The sequence below is a fragment of the Ochotona princeps genome, chromosome 27, assembly GCF_030435755.1.
Source record: "Ochotona princeps isolate mOchPri1 chromosome 27, mOchPri1.hap1, whole genome shotgun sequence".
Lineage (NCBI taxonomy): Eukaryota > Metazoa > Chordata > Mammalia > Lagomorpha > Ochotonidae > Ochotona > Ochotona princeps.
Window position 1 is genome coordinate 21,644,602 of NC_080858.1, and position 22,651 is coordinate 21,667,252.

The 22,651-nt window shown below is 51.1% G+C and overlaps 1 protein-coding gene across 1 annotated transcript in view; it reads left to right on the forward strand.

The window, feature by feature from the left end:
* CD9 (CD9 molecule) overlaps nt 1–9,904 on the forward strand; it is a 32,805-nt gene extending 22,901 nt beyond the window's left edge. The window contains exons 3-8 of the mRNA XM_004596360.4: nt 5,270–5,367; nt 6,058–6,132; nt 7,190–7,288; nt 7,428–7,517; nt 8,336–8,419; nt 9,388–9,904. Of these exons, the coding sequence (XP_004596417.2) occupies nt 5,270–5,367; nt 6,058–6,132; nt 7,190–7,288; nt 7,428–7,517; nt 8,336–8,419; nt 9,388–9,453 (512 nt within the window). The 3' untranslated portion in view covers nt 9,454–9,904. The remainder of the gene's footprint in view (nt 1–5,269; nt 5,368–6,057; nt 6,133–7,189; nt 7,289–7,427; nt 7,518–8,335; nt 8,420–9,387) is intronic.
* Nucleotides 9,905–22,651: the final 12,747 nt, after the last annotated feature.

The following is a 22,651-nucleotide window of genomic DNA, read 5'->3' on the forward strand; positions in this document are numbered from 1 at the left end:
TCTGTATATCTGACTTTGCAATGAAAATAAATAAATCTTTAAAAAATAATAAATAAAAAAATTGAAGGGGAGATTCCAGGGGTTCTGTGGACCACACCCTTCCCGATGCTAGGTGATGCTTGGTTCTATTTGCTTTCCAAACTGGTTTTTGCTTTAGGGGAAACATCCCAATCCAACCTGCATGGGACCAGCTTCTTTGCATACGTGAATTCCTTGGCTCCTTTCTAGAATGATCCTGCCACTTTCACTGCTCTAACAAAAAGCCTCAGGAAGGTTTCTGTAAAAGGAAGAAGAGACAGAGGCCTGCCAGCTGCAGCTTCCACAGTTGAGTCAGACTCCATGGCCTCCACTGTGTGCGTAGATGGGGGCAGGAAACAGTTCATTTGCAAGAAGCAGACAGAACCCCCTATTTTTAGGCTTACGCTGTCATGTCATCAGGCTCCAAGTGTTAAGCCTGGCCACTTCCTTCCCACCCACCCAAGCTATTTTTGCAAAAGAGAGAAAGTGGTCTTCCCAGGGTTATCGCCCAGTGCCCGAGGCTCAGGGACACAGCCCCCACCCATTGCTGCTGGTGGCGGTGCCCTCCCCCATCTGCCCTGTCCTCCTCCCTGCTTCCCAGAGGCCACGCAAGAGCCAGGTCAGGAGGGATATGCAGCAACCCATTTGTTTGTGTCACTCCTGAATCTCGAGCAGTTTTCCTGCTTTTCCTGCTTTGTGTTGTTGTCAATGAGTGGGGATTTTTTTTTTCCAGATGTGTCTTTCCTATTAGCAGAATGTCAGGAAAAGAAGAACATAATGAGTGTATGAAAACAAAACAAAACAAAAAAAAAACCCTCTGTGAGCTTTTCAGGAGCAGGTTTCCATAGTGCCTGACTTGTTGCTAGCAACAGAGCATTTTTATGCATCCTCAGCGGGCCTGGAATGCCACCCTGTGGGGCAGGGGACAGCAGAGGGAGGGCATTTGTATACAGAGCCCTAGGCAGCTACGAGTCCTCAGGGAGACCCTCTGTGCTCCACCCCCTGGAGCCTCAGGGGTCCGTGAGCTCATGCTCATGAGGATTCTCCCTCTTTTAAATGGGAACCCCAGAGAAACAGAGTTTAAAAGAGCCAGGGCTAAGGCCAGGCTGAACATGAAGCTGGAACCTGCATCTGGGTCTCCCACAAAAATGCTTGGACTGTCACCTGCTGCCTCCAGGGGTCCACAGTGGCAGGACTCTGAAGAGCTGGGGCTCTAACCCAGGCCCTCTGATGCAGGACATGGCCATCCCAAGCCAAGTCTTCACCACCGTCCCGAGTGCCCACACCTCGGCTTTGGATGCTGGGTCCTCTCACTATCCTGGTGTGTTCCAGTCTTAGCCAGAACTCCCTGGCTCTTTATGCATCTGGTTTTTGTTTTGTTTTAAGATTTTTTTTTTTCCTATAAAAGGCAAAGTTACAGAGAGAGAAGGAGAAAATAGGGAGAGAGAGTAAGAGAAAACAAGATCTTTCATTCACTAGTTTAATTCACTTCTAAAATAGCTACAACAGCCCGAGTGGAGCCAGTAGGACACCAGGAACTTCTTCCAAGGTCTCCCACGTGGGTGCCAAGAGCTAAGGACTTGGGCCATCCTCCACTGCTGTCCCAGGCACATGAGGAAGGGGCTGGATTAGAAGTGGAGCAATCAGTACTTGAACTGGTGCCTGTATGGGACGCTGGCACTGCAGCTGGAGGCTTAGCATGCTATGCATGGTGGCAGTCCATTCTGCATCTTTAGATGTGGGAGTGAAGGCTGTGGTAGAGAAATCGATGAGGCTGGATCAGAGAGTTGTAGTATCTCGGAGCTCCCGGCTTAGGCACTGTTCAGTCTTTCACTGATGGCCTTTCGTCCTCTTAACTCTGAGCAGCTTTCCCAGGTGAAGAAACTGAAATCCAGAGCTGCTGAGAAACGTGTATGGCTCCCCATTCAACATGAGGGCTGGGGTCTGAGTGCAGGCCTGTGAAAGTTGCATCATGGCATCTGGGCCACCTTTTGTGGGGTGAAGGAAGTTGGGAGTCTCCCTGTGAAGGAGTGGAGAAGAGCAGTCCTGACCGGTGGCTCCCCATTGCGGAGCAGGACGGGGCTCTTCGGGCCAATGGACGCCACTTAGATTGTACTCAGGAAGAAGGGTGCCAGTCAGCGGGTGACAAGAAGGACAGCCATGCAAGGTAGCAGCAGAGCCATGACCATGTGCCTGGAGGAGCCGGGCCCAGCCCCTGGGAACCTGGTCCTGAGGTGTGAGTATTGCAGCTCCACCTCCTTCCCACCCACCATGATTTGGTTGGGAAGCCGGTGACCACTGCCCCCAACCTCTGAGTGCATACCCCCTGCAGCTTGATCCCCTGTTGGGAAGGAGCTCCTGGAATGGGGTAGATGCCAATGACCCTCGAACAGTGGCAAGCTTGAGCCACCCGCCGCTTGGGTATGGCTGAGAAACTAAATAATGCTCACCGTGGGTTTGGGGCCAGCAAGTCCTCAGTCCACATGTCTCCTTCCCCACTGGGCTGTGAGGTCAGCCCTTCTCCCAGCATGTGAGCCTGAAGTGCCAGCTGCACCCTGGCTGCCGCTCCTGATGTCATAGGGTGACCAGTCCCTTGTACTGGGCTGCTGTCTGCAGAACAAGCTCCCAACCAGCCTGGCCATGCAGCTGACTCTGGGGGAACCCTGAACCACCCAGGGCTATCTGTCTTCTTCAGTGGGGACCACAGCTTGCCAAGCAGAGAAAGCAGGAAACCAGGCAGAGAAACGAATAAAGCTTGCCGTCGTCTTCCTGGGTGATATTAATCCCAGACCAGCTGACAGCTGTATATGGGGTTTCTTTGCAGTTGAGGTCCAGGGAGCTTCAGCGCTCAGCCCCATTCACAACTGCACACATGCTGGGGAGCTTCCTTTTCGTGACCCTTGGTCAAGTGGCTCTCAACTTCTCGATGTCCTTTGAGAATCTCCATCACAGCACCAGGGTGTGGAGGGGGACTTCACCCAACCTGCATGAATCTTCCCCTCGCCTTTCTGTTCATGCCTGATAACGCTCAGGACAGCTGCCCTTAGCCAGCTAGCCTGGGCAGTTTTTTGGTTTTTGCTTTCTGCATGCCTCGATTTCCCCAACAAGAGACTGGAGTGCAGCTGACTGCTCCCAGCCATGGTGGTTGTGCATGAGAATAGCCACCCATGTGTGTGTGTATGAGAGAGAGAGAGAGAGAGAGTAACCTATAGTGTCAGCCTGCAAAAGAGCAGAGTAAACAACGCTTCAGTGAGTGAATATGGTAATGGCCAAGAAGGCTCTGTGACGAATCACTTTTTCCATGAAGCCCGTTGTCGCATGCTTTTATACGGGAAGAGCCCCTTTTCATGTGTCATCGCCAGCCCTTACTAACAAGCTGGGGTACAGGCTGGGAGTGGCTTTCCCAAGGAGGAGTGCCCGAGGGTTACTTCTGGTGTTGCTTCCTGCTGGGCCTGCCTTGTTCTGTTGGCTCTGTATCTTGCTCACGTGGACAGCCCCGCTTTTAGAATTTCCCTCTGCGAGTCCTAGGGTGGTGACGGTGTAATATTAACCAGGAAGCCCATTCAGAGAGCTCTTCTTTCTCTCTCCATGGGAAATGCATTTCTTTTAGTAACACTTCACCTGTAGCTGACCCAACGCAGCTGGCTTGTGCCAGAGTCGCTGTGTTTGTAAACTGGAATTTAGGGTTGAAAACCTTGCTAATCTGCTCACACCTGCCTGTTTTATCCACCCCTAGAGCGCCAAGGAGTGGCCTCCATTTGATGTCTTTGCCCATCTGATGGGAGAAACCTGGGCCATCCCACTACCTCCAGGCGCTGGTGTCCCCTCCACCCCCTGGGCCTCTGGCATGGGCTGACCCTGCACACCCATCCCGCAGCCCCGTGATATTTGAGTTCTTGTGGTATTTGACAGCCGAGGAGGATGGAACTTGACTGAAGGACAAGCAGCATTTGTCCCTCTGCCCCAGTCTGGGCTGGGCATGCATGAGAACAATGCCCATATTCATGCGGCACGGAGGCTGCCAGGCTCACGTGATTTGACGTCACGGCAGATGTGGGGTGGGGAGAAGGGAGAGGCACAAACGTTCCCTGTGTACAACCTGCCCTGCGCTGCCCGTGAGCCTCAGCTGCAGGCAGATTGCATCGTCCCTCATCCATCGCCTCAAAGTCTCAGCCCTGTGTGGGAAGGGCAGATGGGGGACAATGAGGTCACACTCACCTGCCTAGAGGACTCGTCACACATCCTGCTGCTTGCTGTGTAGTATGTGGAAGTAGGCGAAGTGGTGCCCTGTGATTCCCCTGTCACACTGACATGCACAGCAGCTGGCCTGCATTGCATGTGAATCTTTACAGTCCTCCTGGAGGTCAGCCATCAATATCATCGTCGCATGCCAGATCACAGAGAGGTGATGCAGCTTGCCCAGGGTCACACAGCTGGCCATGAAACCCAGGTGGTCTGGGCTTCAGAGCTGGTACTCCTGCCGTGAGCCTCTGGCAAGTGGAGTGCTTGTGCGAGACCAAGAGGCACCGGGATAGCTCTGCTGGTTTTCCCTTGGGACCAGGGGCAGGGTAGGGAACCCATGTGAGAATCATCCCGGCAGGCCAGCCACTGCTAACTCCAGAAAATGAACACAGGATGAGCCTCTCCAGGCCATCCCCTGGGCTCTGCCTCTATCCAGGACTCTGAATGACTTGGGGCTGGGCCAGAGTTGCAAAAGTCACTACCTTAGGAAACTTGAGGCCCAGAGAGGAAGTGTCGGTTGTATGGCCACTAGTGGCAATGCTAGAGCTGTGTCCTTTGCATGCGAGCCAGGTGCATGGGTCTGGAGACTGGGTGTGTTGGTGTATGCAGCCCCTGGCTCCTGGCACCCTGCTCTCAAAGCCTTCTCCCCAGAGGCTGGGGGAGGCCCATGGAGCAGCAAGAAGTGAGTCCCAGTTTAGAGGGTGTCTGTTCACTAACTTGGACAGATTTGTCTTGCTGGAAACACCAGACTAGGCCGGTTTGTGTGCTGAGCAAATTCTGCGGTTCCCAGGGGTATTCTTTGTCCTCACAGAACCTACCACAAAGTCTGAGGCTTAAGTAGGAGCATAAGCTGGATGAAGCAGATTCCTGGGAGAGAGACTGACCTGGGTAGAAAACAGGAAACCAAGGAGGAAGAGGAAGGAGATTGTCTTCTCTGGGATGGGGGCGATACGTGGGACCCTCAGACCCAGGTCTCCCTAATGGCATCCCTGTACCCTGTCTTCCCCAGGAGTCTACATTCTGATTGGAGCCGGAGCCCTCATGATGCTGGTGGGTTTCCTGGGATGCTGTGGTGCCGTGCAGGAGTCCCAGTGCATGCTGGGATTGGTGAGTACCGTTCTGTGACTCCTCGCCACTCCCCTGCCGCAAGCCCTGCACCCCTAGAAGACCCAGCCACACAGAGAACAGCTGGCATTGGGTGCGGTAAAGGAGGGACGCAAGGGGCCTCCCAGCCATTCGTCTTGTCCCTGCCCCACGACCCCCCATACTGCTGTCTGGGTCCCCTGTCTTAGGGCCCCTCTCCTTCCTCCCTAGCGCCTGCCTGATATCCTCCCTGCCTGTAGGCAGCTCACTGCCAGGACTCTGTCTGCCCCTTGTTTGAGGAGAACGCATGCTTTCTTTCCCTGAATCCACAGGTACTTCTGCCTTCCCTCTTGCTTGGCACATGGTCTGGGACCATCTGTCCCCAACCCCGGCAAGGTGTATGGACTCCCCTGGTGGCCCTTTCTGGGCTCTGCCAGCCTGCCATGGTGCTCGACCACTCACTGGCCCTTGTCTGACACCTCTCAAATGCCCATGTAGGCATCTTGCCCCACTCAACTCTTACTCCTTGCCTAGCAAATTCCTCCTCCACCTGTCCCACCAACATCTTCCCTGCCCCTTCTTTACAGACTGTTCCTTGTTATCCCCCACCACTCCCGCAAAAAAAAAAAAAAAACAACTCTCATCCCTCCTTGTCACACCGTCCTTGGGCTCACCTGGGACTTTGCCTCACCCCATCCCCTTGTTGCCTTCCAGTTCTTCGGCTTCCTCTTGGTGATCTTTGCCATTGAAATTGCTGCAGCCATCTGGGGATATTCCCACAAAGATGAGGTGAGTTTTTCCCAGGAGATCTCCTAGGTCCTGCTGTGGTCTGCATCTGAAAGTAGGAAAGAGAGTGGGCCGGGGTGGTCAGGGGGTCCTGGTTGGTCAGGGCACTCACACAGTGGGTGTAAAACCTGCACTGTGTGCCTCTCACACCTCCGCAGCCCTTGGCTCAACTGCTGGAGTTGCAGCTTTTAGTGCAGTTGCCTCTGCTCCTTCCTCATCTCTGCTCCTTCCTCTGCCTCTGCTCCTTCCTCATCTCTTTGTAGCTTGTGAATTCCTAGGCTGAACCAGACCATGCCTGGGAGAGGGTCTGAGCATGGGCTTCATTAGGGAGCCCTAGAGAATTCTGAGACCAGAAAACAGTATTATCCAAACGATAAAGGAAATAGGAACGGATAGTTACAGAGAGCAAAGGGAAATGCCCGACATTGGTCTATCACTCGGGCTTGGGTGTGAGAGCCCAGTGGGACAGACGTGAATGAGATTGGGACACACCTGGTACAAAACAGCAGGCATGTGTCCCCTGGAAAATGATGTCATCACCTGTGCCACTTCCAGACTTGCTCTACCACGGGTGACCCCTCAGGCAGGGTCTCTAAGTCCCCCTGTAATGTGCAAGGTGCAGGGACTTACTCAGTTCTGCTGTACTGTGAGTCCAGGAACTCCCATGCAGAGAGGTATACCAGTTCCCCAAAAGTCCGCCTCCTCAATTGCAGAAACCAAGAAAGGAGAGGGAAGTGGGAGAAAGAAGCAGATCAGGAGCAGATGTTGCTTTTGTTTTTTAATTATGTAGCTTGGGAGACTCTGTTTAGTTCCCAGATGGGAAGAGGAAGATCCCAGTGGCTGATGGGACCCACTGAAGGTACAAGAGAAAAGGAAAGATGGCCGGTGGCTGGAGCAGGTCCCTTAGAATACCAGGGAGGAGGTGGCGAGTGCTACAGAGGCCCTGTGAAAGGCAGCTGCTCGGTGACATTGGGTCATGTGGCAACACAGCCCGTGCATGAGGAGCGTGATCAGTGTAGAGTGGGATGAGGATGTCTACTCCCTTGTCTGCCCATCCCAGGTGATCAAAGAACTCCAGGAGTTTTACAAGGACACCTACAATAAGCTCAAAAACAAGGACGAGCCACAGCGGGAGACGCTCAAGGCCATCCACTATGCGGTACGTCTACACAGACAGCCCCAGCTCCTTCTGGCCGTGCTGCGGGCTGCCCAGGGATGAGCTGGGCATATATCTGTTCAATTGTCTCATCTGTCACATCCTCCCCTGCTCCCCGACCATCCCTGCCTTCTTTCTGCAGCTGGACTGCTGCGGTGTGGTTGGTGGAGTGGAGCAATTCATCTTGGACATCTGCCCCAAAAAGGACATCCTGGAGACCATCCAAGTCAAGGTAAGTGAATAGCAAGCCCCCAGCTCCCAAGCCTTCCATCATGACCCTTCCCAGGAAGGACCACAGAGTGACCATCTTGTTTCCCCCCTGCCCGGAGCAACTCTGCTTCCTCGATGGACACAAAACATGAAAGTCAGACCAAGGAAAGGATGACTCTGGAACTGCCCATGTTGACACCCCAATGTTAAGCATGGGGCATAGTTCTTAGTCTTTAGCTCCTGCTCTTTATTTTTTTCATGTTAGCAATTTTTTGTCTATTTGGGAGACAGAGAGAAAGAGAGCACAGAGAGACAGTGTTCCCATCCAATGACCACAGCGGCCAGGGATGAGCCAGGGTGAAGCCAAGGACTCAATCCCGCTGTTCCACCTGCATGGCAAGGAACCCAGTTGATACAGCCATCCCTGTAGCCTCCCCAAGTCCGCATGCAAGGAGCTGGAGTCAGGAACAGAGCCAAGCATCAAATTTAGGCACTCCAACAGATGTGGGCATCTTAACCACCTGGCCAAGCGCCCACCCTGTCTGTTCTTGAAATACTCTAATTGTGAGCTAATGCCTACATTCCAGAATAACAAAGATGTATGCTAGAAGCATATTAGAAAGAGACCCCAAAGCAAGGCCCACCCATCTCTCCACTTGGACATCTTGCCGAGGTTTCAGAAGCCCACCTCCCGTCCTTCTCATCTCCCCTCCTTCTCCCCACCCCAGGCCCATCCTTTGGCCACCAGAGCTTGAGGTGTGAGAATAGATGCTATGGGGGAGGAGGAGGTGTCCCCCGCAATGGGGCTGTGTGTGACCAGATCTCCCTTGCCTCCCCAAGTCCTGTCCTGACGCCATCAAAGAGGTCTTCAACAGCAAATTCCACATCATCGGTGCTGTGGGCATCGGTATCGCCGTGGTGATGGTGAGTGGTGGGTGTGGGGCTGGGCTGCTCTTGCCACGTGTCCTGTGTGTGCTGGACACATGTGCCAGCCAAGTGCAGTAGTCAGTGAGTGCCACGTATCTATCAGCACATTTAGCTCTCGCCATGCCTGCCAACTTGGGGCTGTTTCCATTTTATGTCAGGGACCCACCTGCTTAAGCCACCACTGCTGCCTCCACTAGGGTGTGCATTGGGAGGAAGCTGGGAATCGGTCAAGGGCAGAGCCAAGAGTCAGAGCCAGGCACTCCAGTATAGATCAGGGGCATCTTAACTGTGGGACCAAGCCTGCCCTGCTTGGGAAGGCATGCTACTGCTGCTGCTGCTGGGCCTCAGAGCCAGTCTTGGCATGCATCTGCTCTTTTTATTTTTTTAACAAAATGGTGCTTGGGTGTGAGTTGTTCAGAGCTTCAAACCATCTCTCTTTGTTCCCCTAGGAACATTCAGAGCCAACCAATTCCTTGGGGTTCCCTGCTCCCTTCCCACGAGGGATGACTAGAACCCATGGGTGGGTCCCCAGGGTGGCCTGGCTCACTGAAAAAAAAAAAAAAAAAAAAAAAAACCTCCCCAGGACCTTTAGTCTTGGTCCTCCTCTGGCCCCTGTAAGACCACTGCAGATGCACCCCTCCTCTCCAGAACCTGCTTTCAGCAAAGGACCTAACAGTAGCTTTGAAAGCAGAATATGAAACACGCACACACTAAGAAGCCAATGAATTAGCCTGGATGGTCTATTGCAGTACCTGGCATCTTGAGTATTAAATGGAGCTCTGTCCCAAGCACTGGCAGCCTCCCACATGCATCTGGCAGTCCCAGCCATAATCTAGCTTGCATCTTGACCCACACCGCTCTCCAACCTACACTGTGCCTGCTTCCTGCTTTAGCCTGCTGCGGGCTGTTCTGGCCTTGTCCCGCACCCTATGGCTCACGCCTCTGCCCTTCCCCCTGCCTTGCAGATATTCGGCATGATCTTCAGCATGATCCTGTGCTGTGCCATCCGCCGGAGCCGCGAGATGGTCTAAGAGCCAGCAACTACCCGAGCAGGAGAGTTCACCCCTCAATATGGTTGGGGTTTTTATTTTTATTTTATTTTTTGTTTTTTGTTGTTCTGTTTAGTTTTGGTTTGGATTGGTTTTCGCCACTAACTTTAGTATTCATTCCGCATTTCTAAACAAAATGAGTTACTCCTTGTTTGTCTTCTTCATGCTTTATTCAGTATGGACAGTCCAAGGATGTGGGGATCTGGTTCACTTTGGTTTGTAGTTTTTGGGAGGGTTGTTTGTTTTGGCTTGTTGTGTTAAGCAGAAATCCTGCAATGAAAGGTACTGTATTTGCTAGGCTCTAGACAAAAGATACTGTACATAAAAAGAATTTTTTGTCTTTAAATAGATTTAAAAAAATGTCTATCACATTTAATCAAGTTGTAACTTATATTAAAGACAATTTGATACATAATAAAAGATTATGACAATATCCTGGACTAGTTTTTGGTTGGTTGGTTCGTCTAGGGCTATTTAATTTTCAAATGTCTTTGAATTGCTATTGAGCCTGACTACATTTTAAGGGAAATTGGGTTGGAAGAAGTTAAGACGTATTAAGAGATTCTGTTCTGGGCCCGGCGCAATAGCGTAATGGTTAAAGTCCTCGCCTAGAACGCGCTAGGATCCCATATGGGCGCTGGTTCTAATCCCAGCAGCCCCACTTCCTGTCCAGCTCCCTGCCTGTGGCCTGGGAAAGCAGTTGATGGCCCAAAGCCTTGGGACCCTGCACCCACGTGGGAGACCTGGAAGAGCTCCTGGCTCCTGGCTTCGGATTGGCTCAACTACAGCCATTGTGGCAGCTTGGAGAATGAGCCATTGGATGGAAGACCTTCCTCTTTGTCTCTCCTCCTCTCTGTATATCTGACTTTCTAATAAAAATAAATAAATCTTTAGAGAGAGAGAATTTTGTTCTGTGATCACACCATTTTTGGAGCAAGAACCACACAGTTTTTGGAGCAAGAACCGAGCCCACAAATTCTGCCATTCTGCTGGATCTTGCATCATTAAAATCTATATTTTATTTAAAACAGCAACAAAATAGAGAGATAGATTTTCCATCCTCCTGAGCACTCCCCAAATGGTTGCAATGGTCAGGGCTGAGCTTGCCTGAGGTCAGGAACCTAGAGTCATTCTGGAGCAAGGGCTCAAGGACTTGGGCCATCTTCTGCTTTTCCCAGGCACATCAGCAGGGAGCTGGGGTGGAAATGGAGCAGATAGGACTTGAAGCAGCATTCACATGGGATGCCGGCATGGCAGACAGTGGCCTGCTACTTAACAGTGCTGCCCCCGCCCCTGTGTTGCATCCTACAGACAAAATGCATGAGAGTCTCCTGGTACCCAGGGATTTTCATCACTGCTGAATGCTGAGTGCCTTGATCCAAGTATCTGGTGGGTAGGAGATGCTCAGAGATTTTTTTTTTCATAATTTTTGTTCGTAAATGTTCACTGAACGAATACACAAATGTGCACTCCTCAGGGTTTGTTCAGAGGAGTGCAACCTCTAAGACAGACTGGTAAGAATCTATCTGTTCCAGGAATTTGAGTCATCAGAGGCTGTGAGGCAGCTTCTATGAGGCTATTGTGTCTGTGGACAGAAGAGCAACTGGATGCCAAAGCTGGGTGGGGTAGTGGGAAGCAACCAGCTGGCACCTATGAATATGTGTTCATGGAAATTCCCAGGTTCTCTGATGCTGATGGCTCAGATCCTACAGAGACCAGGGGCCTCTGCGCTAACACCAAATGCACCCTAGCCTGGGAGTTGGAGAAGCAGCGATTGGGGTGAGCTGCAAAATACCTACTGCTTCATTTCCCTCCATGCCTTCCAGAATAGTCTCACACAAGCACGCGTACACACACACACACACACCAACAGGAGCCACGCAGGAAGGAAACATTTGGAAAGTGAGTTTCAGCCTAACTGGTTGACAGATCACAAAGCCATTGCAGTACAGCACCATGGTGCCTGCCTGGACTGGCAGTAATCTTGTGGGCAGTGCAACCAGCAGTTACAGCACAGTGAGATAAACACAACCAGGAGGAAGCACAGAGGCACAGGAAGCCAATTTTTTTATTTTCCACTTCTTGATTCAATTTGCATTTTTAATGTAGAGGAGAAAAAGAATCAATGTCCTTGGATGCCAATACATTTAAGAATCAGAACACTCATGTTCACAGCTCTATTATTCATGATAGCCGGAAAATAGAAGCAGCCTAAATGTCCATCAAATATATACAGTGTTCTACATTCCATGAAATCTGATTCCAATGCCTGCTGCAACATACATGAACAAGCACCTGCTGGCATATGCAAAGCCCAGAATGGATGTAGAACAGGCCGAGTGAGCTAGACTGCACCTGAGTTCACGTGAGAGCCAGGTCTGGGGCATGCCAAGCTGGGTTGGGCTGTACCAAGAACCAGGAATGGGTATAGACGGAGTGTCCTAGGCTGTAGCACCCACCAGCGAAGGCCAGAACTGGGGGCAGGCTCTGTCAGGCAGAGCCACAGCCCCTACCAGCAAGCACAAGATCTAAGACTGGGAGCGGGCCTGATTCGAGTATTTTGGGAACTACCCTGGTAGGCTGCAGCACCCACCAGTATGCGTATGGAGCAGGTTAGGTTAGGCTGGCAGCCTGGGTTAGGCTTGGCTACAGCACCCACCAGTTCACATGAGAGATGGGTCTGGAGGCAAAACTGACCAGGCAGCTGCATCCACCAGTTATGTGCATTGGTTGGTGTGGGCAACAGACTAAACCTGACCCGCTCTGCCTGCATGGGGTGGGGAAGGGCTCTTGTGCCCAGTTTCCAGGCTCATTCAGAGAGACGGCCACCATAAACCTACTTAAAGTCTGAGGAGAGGAAAACCCAGCCCTCTTCCGGTCAAATACGGAGGACTCAGGTCCACTCAGGCTAGGCTAAAGTCTCAGCCGCCCTCTGTGATTGGTAGTCTGGGACTATAACAATCAAAGGGCTCGTGGAGAGCTGGCCATCCCCAGGAAGGAGCCAGCTGGCCCGTGCTCCTTTTGTCAGTTGGGCCACACCTAGCTCCTCCAGCCTCTGGGCGGGTGGATCCAGCAGGTGCAGCTCTATGGGTGGCAAGCATGCAGCCAGGGCCTGCAGCTCTCAGGGACCTGACGTTGCTACGGGAGCCAAGGTCTTTAGGCAGGGTCAGGTCCTGGGGAAGGAGTGGACTCCGCCAAGCTGTCCGCCTGCGACTTCCTCTCAGCTCAGCTAGACTTACAAATGTGAAACAGAAACAGCTGGACATGAAGAGGTTATTGCTTCACCAGTAGCCCGCCAAAGCTGAAGATATTTTAAAATCCATCACCCAACTTGCCTGTTCTGGCTAAACAAAGCCCAGCTCTCCAAACCCATGGCTTCTAGATTCAGTTGAAGGGGAAATATGGATGGGATGACAGCACAATCAGGCCTATCTGCAACCAACAAGGGTATCTGCAAGGGACCTACAGGGTCAGTGGAGAACCTGCATTAGGGAGCTGGCTCCTGCTCCTGAGCCTGGCTGCCTGCTAACACGGACCCAGAGAGGTAGCAATGAGGGCTCGTGTGATGTGTTTCTTTCTGTCTTGGACCTGGGGAGACCTAGGTTGTGTTCCCAGATGTTCCAGGCTGTATGTAGAGGGGAGAGGTTGCCAAGGGTCCCCTGGAGAGACACAGGAGAACCTCGAGGCAGCCACTCAGTCCCAGGGGAATGCTCAGTTCCTCGGGCATCCCTCAAGAAGGCATGTGGCCAACTACGGAAACCTGCAGAAGACACCTTTGTGGTGGTGTTGGTGGAGGCTGGGGGTGGTGTGGTATCATCCAAAATGACAGTAAAGGACCTGGGACATGGGGGAGCCCACAACACCCCAATCTTCAAGGTAGACTACTGGCCTCTGTGTCCCAGAGGCTGCCATGAGGATCAATGAGCAGAACCCACAGGGAATGGATTGGACAAGCCTTTTAACCTGGGACTCCTCCCTAGGAGCACTGGGCCCGAGGACAAGAAGAGGACCCCAGGAGGTGCTGGAGGTGAGAACTGTTGACCCCAGCACTGATGGGGACTTAAGGAGCTGCTAAACACACTTCCATCTCAGGCAGCTTGTAGGTCTCAGGGGTGAGTGTTCTGCGCATGATTGAAGACACTGTCGGGGGACACCCACACCCCACATCCTAGAGCCCAGGTTTCGGTCTTGGTGTCTGCTTCCAATTCTAGCTTTTTAACGATGTGTACCCTGGGAGGGGCACAGGAGGCGGTGACAGCTCATGTACTTGGGTCGCTGCCACCCAGATGCGAGACCCAGATGGAGTACCAGGTTCTTGGCTTCAGTTTGGCCCAGACCCAGCCTTTTGTGGACATTTGGGGAGTGAGCCAGTGAATGGAAGATTTCTGTTTCTTTCTTCTCCCACACCGCCTATCAAATTTAAAAAAAAAAAAAAAAAAGGAAAGAAAAGAAATTTTTTAAAGCGTATATCCCAGGCAAGTGCTCAGAAAACTAACTTTCTACCTCTCTGTTGTTTGGTTTGAGGGCAAGAGCTGAGTCACTGAGAAAGGACCTTAGCAAACATTAATAGGACCAGAGGATTATTTTTATGGGCAACCCAGAAAGAATTCACAATCCTGTCTTGTCAGTGGAATCACAGCATTTGTTTTATATTGCATGCCATTGTTGGGTCCTTTAAGAGACAAAGAAGGCCGCACCCAAATCCTTAAATGATGGGGTTCACCAGGAGGTTAGTCAGCATCCAGTGGCCACATGCCGCCCACCGCCAAGTGCCTACACTTTGTGGCCTGAATCCCACAATCTGCAGTGCACGCCCTCCGTGTCTCTGCTTCTGCCAGTGTCTCACACTCAAGCTCCCTTAGCCGAGAGGTGCTGAGCAGATAGCTTGGTGCCATTCACCAGGAAGCATCCCCTCACAGGCATGCCCTGGCACAGGAGCAACCACCCCTGGTCCAGCAATGTGTGACCAGGACAGCAGGTTGATGGCCAGGATACGCCCAGATCTTGGCAGGCACAGAAACTCAATCAGAAAGCATGTCCTGGAGCAGTATTTCCGGTGGCAGGTGATTGACTCAAGAACCATCAGAAGCTCAAGATGAGACTACACGGTGGCTTCTACATCCGAGGGGGAGCCAAAGTGGAACTGTCAGATTGGACGCTTGTCCACAATGACATTGGCCCACGCAGCACCTTGTTGAGGAGAATGCTTCTGAATTTCATCCGACATTTTGAAAGAGAGACCCTATCCGCTGGATTTACTCCCCAAATATCTGCCATGGGGATGTGAGGGGTGGGTAACGGACCAAAGCCATGAACCAAGAATTCACCCAGGTCTACCACTCATGATGGCAGAAACTCAATCATTTGATCATCATTATACTGCACCACCCCCACTCCCACCCCGCCCTGAGGCAGTATGTGAGATGCTGGAGCTGATCCAAACCCAAGCACTCCAATGTGGACAAACGCACCAGAGCCACTCGGCAACGACATGCCCATCCTCCTTGGAGGTGTGGGGGTGCTCCTTGTGAGTGTGGTCATATTCCCAAAGGTCCATTGCAATGGCTATATTGGCTCTAATCTTCTACCTCCAAGCACCAGGATCTCATTGGGTCATGTCCCAGCTGCTCCACTTCCCATCCAGCTCCCTACTTGTGGCCTGGGAAAGTAGCCAAGTATGGAAAGCCTTGGGACCCTACACTTGCATGGGAAACCCGGAAGAAACTCCTGGCTCCTAGCTTTAGATTGGCTCTGCTCTGGCCCTTGCGGCTTATTTGGGGAGTGAACCAGTGGATAGAAGAGCTTTCTCTCTGCCTCTCCTTCTCTCTGTAAATTTGATCTGCCTTTCCAATAAAAATAAATAAAGATATTTTTTTAAGAGAGAGGGGCCCAGCACAGTAGCCTAGCAGCCAAAGTCCTCTCCTCGCATGCACCAGGATCCCATATGGGTGCAGATTCTAACCATGGGGACCCCACTTCCCGTCCAGCTCCCTGCTTGTGGCCTGGGAAAGCAATTGAGGACGGCCCAAAGCCTTCAGACCCTGCACCCACGTGGGAGACCCAGAAGAGGCTCCTGACTCCTGGCTTTGGATCGGCTCAGCTCCAGCTGCTGCGGCCGCTTGGGGAATGAATCGGCAGACAAAAGATCTTCCTCTGTCTCTCCTCCTCTTGTATATCTGACTTTCCAATAAAAATAAATTTTTGAAATAAAATAAAAGAGAGAAGTTACAGAGGGTCTGTGAACTGTGAAAGACAAATAGTAGAATCCACTGAAAGCCTGTGGGTCCCAGGGACCAGCAGCGCCCATGGACTCGAGTCAATCACACTCCCTTCTCTTCCCCCAACAAGAGACTTGAAGCCACCCAGGGTTAAGTGACCCACCAGCACCCTCTGCCTTCATGCTGTCTCAGGGATGCCTGGGTATCTAATGTAATTGTCCTCCCTCCAGCCGTGGCCATCGGTCCCCTGGAGAACTAATTTGATTTTGTTCCTTTTAAATTGGATTTCCCCAAACCATCTGCTTCCCCTGTGGAAATGCAGGCAGATCAAATGTCATCCTAGGGTGGAAACGCCTCTGAGAGCCACAGCTGACCTTGTGATCCAACAAAGTCGTGAGCAGCTCCTTGGGGCTGTCCCAACATTCCTGGAAGGGACGGTCACAGGCACCTACAGACCTCAACACGATTTGGGCTGCCCCGTTGACCCTGGGAGTTGGGGAGACATGTGGATCAAACAATATCCCCAGTTCATGGGGAGACAGAGAAAGACCACAAAGCTCAGCCGGCCCAGAGGTAGAGCTGGAAGCAGATTTATGTTCAATTCATGCCTCTGACATTCACCTAGTGTGGTCTCAGGTCTGTTTCTCCTGTGGAAGCTGGAGAGATAATACAGTGTCCTTTACTGGGTAATTAACTTTTATTTACAAAACTCACCTATGCGGGGCCAGTATTGTGCCATAGCAAGTTGACCCTCCCCCTACAATGCCAGTATTCCGTGAGGATTCCTCCAGTTTGAGACCCAGCTGCTCTACCTCTGATCCAGCTCCCTGCTAATGCGACTGGGAAAGCTGAGAAGATGGCCCCAGTGCTTGGGCCCCCGCATCCAACTGGAAAGCTCGAAGAAGCTCCTGGTTTCAGACCTGCCTAGCTCTGGCCATTGTGGCCATTGAAAGAGTGAATGAAGCAGGTGTAAGATCCTCTCTTGTCTGTGCACACACTCTCTCTTCCCTCTCTCCCTCTATAACTCTTTTTTTAAATATATATTTATTTATTTTTATTGAAAAGGCAGATTTTACAAAGAGAAGGAGAGACATCTTCCATTCACTGTTTCACTGCCCAAATGGCTGCAATGGCTGGAGCTGAGCTAATGAAGAACTTCTTCTGGGTCTACCATGTGGTGCAGGGTCCCAAGGCTTTGGGCCGTCCTCCACTGCTTCCCCAGGCCACAAGCAGGGAGCTGGGTTGAAAGTGGAGCAGCTGGGCTAAGCAGCAGCACACATATGGGATGCCAATGCTTAAAGATAGAGGATTATCCTGTTGAGCCAATGCACTGACCCCAATCCAACTTTCAAATAAATAAATCTTTTTATAAAAATTAAAAGAAAGAGCTGGCCATTTAGCCTCATGGTTATGATGCCAGGTATGGCATCCGTAGGCCACATCACAGTACTTGGGTTCAATAGTGGGCTGTGGTTCTTGGCCACAAGTCCCTTCTAATGCAGATCCTGGGAGGTGCCAGGAGTGGCCCCATGGTTGGGTTGCTGCTGTCTAGATGGGAGACCAGATTGAGTTATTGGTCCCCAGCCTCGACCAGCTATTAGAGCATTTGGGGAGTGAACCAGCATATGGGAAGTCTCTCTCTCGTGTGTTTTTAGTAATGTTTAAGAGTGTTCTAGAAACAGGGATATTTCTGAAGCTTCCGACCACAAATGTGGAACACATAAAGGGAAGTCTGTTTGAAAGCATTGAAGAAAAAAGCAGAAAGAGAAGGAGGAAGAAGGGCACACAAAGAAACTGTGAGGCAGCCACCGACGGCTGGGCTGTGGAGAGGCAGGAGGCGGCAGCATTTACCAGATGCCACTGTCCGGGTTTTGAAAACAAGAGGAGCAAACTGCCTGATCCACTTTGCGTCTTCTTCTGACTTATTTGAAAGACAGAAAGATCTCCCATCTGCTTGTGCGCTCCCCAAACAGCCACATGAACCAGGTCGAAGACTGGGACCTGAGCTCAACGTAGGTCTGTCTCCCCGTGGGCTGCAGGGACCCAAGCACCTGGACCATCATGTCCAGTCCACTTTGTTTCATCTCTACAAAAATCACCCACGGTGAAGAAAGCTGACAGGTGGATGATGATGGAACATGAAGGTGCGTCCCACACCTGGAAGTCAGGAATCCCCTGACCCTGAACGGGAGACCATTCGGGCACTTCTGACCCCCTCCGCAGGCCCCTCCTTTGAGAGGCTCACCTCTTCCCTCCGACCCCAGACCAAAGGCTCATAACTCCCCACTAACTGTTATTTCTGCCCCTGGTTCTCACAGTGATTTCAGTTCTCCCATGCTTGGGTAGCCAGCTTCCTGTATCAAAGTCTTACTGAAGAATGCCTTATTTGGGATTTTGTTTTCTTGACTAGACTTCCATTATGCATGGTGCTATTCATTTCACAATTGGAAGGCGGCATAAATGATACTAAATAGGGGTGAGGGTGTGACCAAGCAGATGAAGAGCCATTTGGGACACCCACATGCCATAATGGAGTGTGTGAGTTCAAGTCCCGGCTCTGTTCCCAATCTGGCTTCCTGCTAATGCACCGTGGGAGGCAGCAGGGGGATAGCCCAGGCTATTGGTTCCTAGCGCCCTCATGGGAGAAACACATGACATTCCCAGCTCCTGCCTTCAGCCTGGACCAGCCCTGGCCCTTGAGGAATTTTGGAGAATGAAACAGTGGATGAAAGATAACTCTCTTTGATTAAAAAAAAATATTAAATATATGTATTTTTTTAAATACTATTTTTAAAGATTTATTTACTGAAAAGGCAGATTTACAGGGAGAGATAAATATTTTCTGTCCACTGGTTAACTGCGTAAGTAGCCGCAATGGCCAGAGCTGAGCCAATCTGAAGCCAGGAGCCAGGAACCTCTTTGGGGTCTACCACACAGGTGCAGGGTCCCAAAGCTTTGGGCTATCCTCCTCTGCTTTCCCAGTCCACAAACGGAGCTAGAAGGGAAGTGAAGCAGCTGAGACAAAAACCAGCACCCATATGGGATCCTGACACATGCAAGGGAAGGACTTCAGCCACTAGGCTATTGTGCCAGGCCCCATTTAATCATTTTCTACATGAAGAAGTGGCTGTTAATGTTTCATATATTTGAGGCCCAGCACAGTAGCTAAAGTGGCTTTAATGGCTGAAGTCCTCCCCTTGCATGTGTCAGGATCCCATATGGGTGCTGGTGCATATCCCAGCTGCTCCACTTCCCTTCTAGCTCCCTGCCTGTGGCCTGGGAAAGCAGTGGAAGACAGCCCAAAGTCTCAGGACCCCGCACCCAGAAGAAGCTCCAGGCTTCAGATCAGTTCAATTCCAGCCACTGCAGCCACTTGGGGAGTGAACCAGCGGATGGAAGACTTTCTCTCTGTATCTCCATCACTCTGTAAATCTGCCTTTCCAATAAAAATAAATAAGTAAATCACTTTTTCAAAACCTCAAGCTCCTCTTGTGCCAGGAACAAAGCTGACTGGGACTTGAAGCTTGCCATGGAGTGTGTGGATAAAGGGCTCTGTGGGATCCAGGAGGGGAGGAGGGGGCTGCCCCCACCACCCAGGAGCCAGAGATCTCCAGGGATTAGGCTCTTTCCAGCAGCGGCTGCCCCATAGCACCCAATGCAGGCACCTGGCCCCAGGTAGTGTGCCTGCCAGTCCTGCCTTCCACAGGTCATTTTGCTGTGTGCCACCACAGGCCCCTCACCGGAGCATGCCAACTCTGTCTTGCTGACTTCTAAGCTCAGAAATTTTCCTTCCTTTCATTCGCTGATTCTTCAGCCCACGCCAGGAGACGATTCATCCTGAGTGCTGATGCTTCAGAGGCCATGACCCAGCGTGAGACCATCTTGCACAATAGTTACACGCAGGATAGCTGCGGGAGTTCCTGGGCCCAGCTTCCGCCTGCTCGATGCCAGCCACTGCAGAGCATCTGAGGACAGAACCAGCAGATGGACTCTCTCTATATCAAATAAGTGAATGCAATTTAAAGAATATTTTACTTATCTGAAAGGCAGAGCATTTAAGTGATAGAAATAGAGAAAGATATCTTCCATCCACTGTTCACTCTTCAAATGGCCACGTTGGCAAAGGCTGGACCATGCTGAAGCAAGGAGCCTGCAACTCCATCCAGGCCCCCCTTATGGATCATAGGGACCCCTGGACTTGGACCATCTTCTGCTGTCTCCTCAGGCACCTTAGCAGGGAGCTGGATCAGAAGCTGAGCAGTTGGGACTCCAGCTGGCATTCCCATATGGATGCTGGCATCGCAAGCAGTGACTTAGCTCACTGCATCAGCATGCTGGCACCCCCGGCTCCTGTTCTGCAGAGGCTGCAGATGCTGTTGCAAGTCACTGCTGGCCATCTGCAAGGGCCTATGTGTCCACTCATCACCAGTGGGATAAAGGCGGAAGTGCCTGATATAACTCTCAACACACAGGATTAAGCAGCAGATGTGCCTGCCTCACCCTCCAGCAACTCAGTGGAGAGTACCTGAGGACCCAGAAAAAGAAGGGCCTGGGTTAGGCTGCTTTGTACGCCTGCTTGTGAGCAGATGTGGACAGAGAGAGGTATTTTGTACCATGTCACATATTGAGATTCCCTGGCTGGTCTGCTCCAGCAGCGAGTGAGATGGCTCCAGCAGCCACCAGCCACAGCTGGGCATCCACCCCCAGCACTCAGCAGCAGGGCCACCGGATGATGCACTTTCAGTTATGAGCCTTGGGCACCCAAAGTCCCATTTTGTTTCAAGTCATAAGGAACGTGCATCACACTTGGGAAGCTAGGAGGTAAGGAAATGCATCCTCAGTACATTGTCTTTTGACCTTGAATTTGTCCCTTTGGGTCACAAGGTGGCTGCAAGGGACTCAAGCGTTCCTCTGTCCTATCAGTTCTCCGTCAAAAGCTAGGAGGACTAAAAAATGTTCCCTCACTGAGTCTCTTTCTTAAGATATGAAAATCTCTCTCAGAATTCCTTCAGAAGAAACCTGCTCCCACCTCATTGACCCGAATCAATCAGAAGCCCATTCTGAACCAAGTCAAAGGGCTGGGGTTGTGCCTCCCACCACGGCATTCCCATGTCAAGGCACTGGTTTGAGTAGCAGTTGCTGCATTTTGATCCAGCTGCCTGCCCGAGTGCTTGGACTCCTGCCACCCTAACATGGCTGGAAGCTCAGGCTTCCTGGCTTTGACCTCACCCAACCCCAGCCATTGTGGCTATTTGGGAAGTGAATTAGTAGACAGAAGATTTCTTTCTCTACCTCTCCCCCTCTCTCTGTAACTCTGCCTTTCAAATTATTCAATGACACACACACCAAAACGAAAGGGTCAGCCTGAGCCACACTCACCAGCCCAGGTAGAAGGCTGCGGACCCTGTCCCCTCTGACCTCCTGGTGCCCATAGCCTGCACACACCAGAAGCAGGGTGCAGTGTAGAGACTGGGGAGACCCCAGCACTTCAAGACAAGCTCATATCCGTGCCCTGTTGTCCTTCTGCCATCTCAACCTGTGAGAATCATAAGCTGTTGGGCAGGAGCTCTGTACTCTCAAGACCCAAGGTTTTACAAGGGTAATCTGCAGAGGCAGATATATTCCATTGCACTATAAAAACCCTAAGAAATGACAAAGAACCTCAAAGCTGTAAATGGCTACAACAAGGTGATATTACTCCTTACTCCAACATAGACACCCACGAGGTGCCAAGGGCCCCCTTTTGCCATGTGTTAGATTCAGAGCTTGTCTACCCTCTAAGGTTTCCAGCTGCAATCTCCCAGGGCCAAAAAATGAGGTCATCACCATCTCTGTATCCTTAACACAGCTCTGACAGCCAGCAGGAACAGTGACCACTCGTGAATTTCAATGAACCTTTTTTCCACCAGGGCTTTTTGGTTATTTATAATATCACTTGCAGATCATAAAAAATGATCAACTTAATAACTCCCTGCGATGGGCTTATTGAATTTGAATCCTGCCTGCAGTTACTTTGGCAAGACTTAATGGGCCAGATCTTCTCCATCCTCGGTTGGGATTAGAGCTGCGATGCAGTAGGCTAAGCTGCCCCTTGCAATACTGGCATCCTCCATGAAAGTGCCTGTTCGAGTCCCAGCTGCTCCACTTCTGATTCAGCTCCCATGAGAAAGCAGTGGAAAACAGCATACACCTGCAGAAGCCGCTGTGGAAATTCAGAGTAAACCTGTAGATGAAAAACGTTTCTCTCTCTCTCTCTCTCTCTTTCTCTCTCTCTGTTATTCGGCCTTTAAAACACATAAAAAATAAATCTTTTAATTAAAAAAGTAGTGCTTGTACTGCCACTCTATGAAAGAACACAACATCCATGAAATGTAATGATATATAGCCTCATGAAAGCCTAAAGCCTAGATTTCACCCCAAGCACAGTCTGAGTGAATTGGCTGGTAAGGGAGGCCGTGGGATGCCTTTAAAAGGCCTCACTGGGGAATGAGACAAACTCGAGTTCAAGTCCCAGCTCTGCCACTTACTGAGTGACCTTGGATAAGTCACCTGACTTCTGAGTTCCTGGCTCCCCTAAATAACATAGGGGTGATTCCCACCTTGCAGAGCATGCAGGGGCTCAGTGAGTGACGACTGACCTGTGAGTGTGCTGTTATTGTCATGGTTACAAGGAGACCCCAACAAGGCCATGGAAAATGGGTTAAAAGATGAGTTTATTTCAGTTCCCAAATTTTTGGAATTTAGACATACATGAGGTCTTCAAAAGAATTCCCAGAAAATGAGTAGCAAGAAAAAAAAATGCGTGTATTTCAAGATTCTTAGTACCAAGATAAATTTCAACTCCATTCCGCCCACAGACTTTCAGAAGTCTTGTATGTGCCCCTGGGAAAAGGGGACGGTGGAAATGAGGAAACTCAGGGTGGAGGCTAGGCCTGGGGGTCAGAAGTGGGTTACTGGGGCCA